The sequence below is a fragment of the Pteropus alecto genome, unplaced genomic scaffold, assembly GCF_000325575.1.
Source record: "Pteropus alecto unplaced genomic scaffold, ASM32557v1 scaffold106, whole genome shotgun sequence".
Taxonomy (NCBI): Eukaryota; Metazoa; Chordata; class Mammalia; order Chiroptera; family Pteropodidae; genus Pteropus; species Pteropus alecto.
The window spans coordinates 4,846,522-4,847,544 of record NW_006442103.1 but is presented as its reverse complement, the minus strand read 5'-3'; the positions used below and the strand labels follow the sequence as shown (position 1 = coordinate 4,847,544).

General features: G+C 49.6%; 1 protein-coding gene across 2 annotated transcripts in view; it reads right to left on the bottom strand.

Annotated features, from left to right (window-relative positions):
* SLC35A3 (solute carrier family 35 member A3) overlaps positions 1-982 on the bottom strand; it is a 29,163-nt gene extending 28,181 nt beyond the window's left edge. The window contains exon 1 of one of the 2 annotated variants that reach the window (XM_006919557.3): positions 854-982. Coding sequence is in view for 1 of the 2 variants with exons in the window: in XM_015595446.2 (XP_015450932.1) it covers positions 660-662 (3 nt within the window). In the remaining variant the exon portion in view is untranslated. Of the gene's footprint in view, positions 1-659; positions 790-853 lie in introns of those variants that run through there. The other variant, XM_015595446.2, reaches the window with a different exon arrangement.
* Between the last annotated feature and the right edge of the window lie 41 nt (positions 983-1,023).

The window sequence follows — 1,023 nt, the reverse complement described above, 5'->3', positions numbered from 1 at the left end:
TAAGACCTCTGGCTTTAAAAAGCAGTATGGAGGTTGGGTGACTGGAAGCGGGGGACCGGCTGAGTCTAGTTTGGAAGCCATTGCTATTGTGCTAATAAGAAGAGGGAAGAGCCAGATGTAACACAGAGGTAGTGGGAATGAGAAATGGAAGAACTAACTTTGAGTTGCTGAAGCAGAATCAATATTTAGAAGGAAAGTTAGGACGAGAAATGTAAATTGAGAAGTAATTTCCTTAAAGGAAATAACCTGAGTTTACCAGTGAAAGTGAATAAGAGCACCGAGTGAGAAACTGTACCAAATTTCATCCTTACCAAAGGTGAATACTGATCCCCAAAACAAAAACCTTTACTCTGGTTCCATTTTCAAATACTGCATGTAATCGAACATAATAAAAGTCAGAGTTCTACTACAAAGTAATGAAATGTAAGTGGTTTAGTAAGCAAGACCATTGCTACATTTAATGTTCTTTAATTCCTTTGAACCAGCATTCGGGAGAGGTGTTCAGCTGCTTTCAACAAATATGTTAATTAAAACCCTCCCTTTCTCAACACACAGAACCCTCCCGCAACACAGACACACCTACCCCTGGTTCTGACAGGGATCCCATCTGGCCTCGGACGGCCCTTTCTCCGTACTGGCCTCACCAAGGCCAGCCTTACCATTTCTTGAAGTCCCTGCGGCTTCTCGAGCGCGGGTGTCAGTCTGGTGGATCCGCGCCACCCAGAGTGAGAGAGAGAGCGCGCGCGCTCACGGGAGGTTCCCTAAGGAATGACCGCCCGCCTCGGCCACCGCACTTCGCTCGGCACCTCCGAGGTGCCAGGCACACCCTGCCGTATTCATTCGCATGACACACCCCTTTTCTCGGGCCCTTTTTCCTCCTCCACCCAGCACATTCCACACGTCGTCCCTCGGAGTCCCAACGTGTCACTTCATTCGCTTCCACCCCTCCTCAGCGAGGCTTTCAGGTCTCCGGCACCGTCCTGGTCATGCAGACGGACTTGGCATCAGTCTCGGCCACCCGGG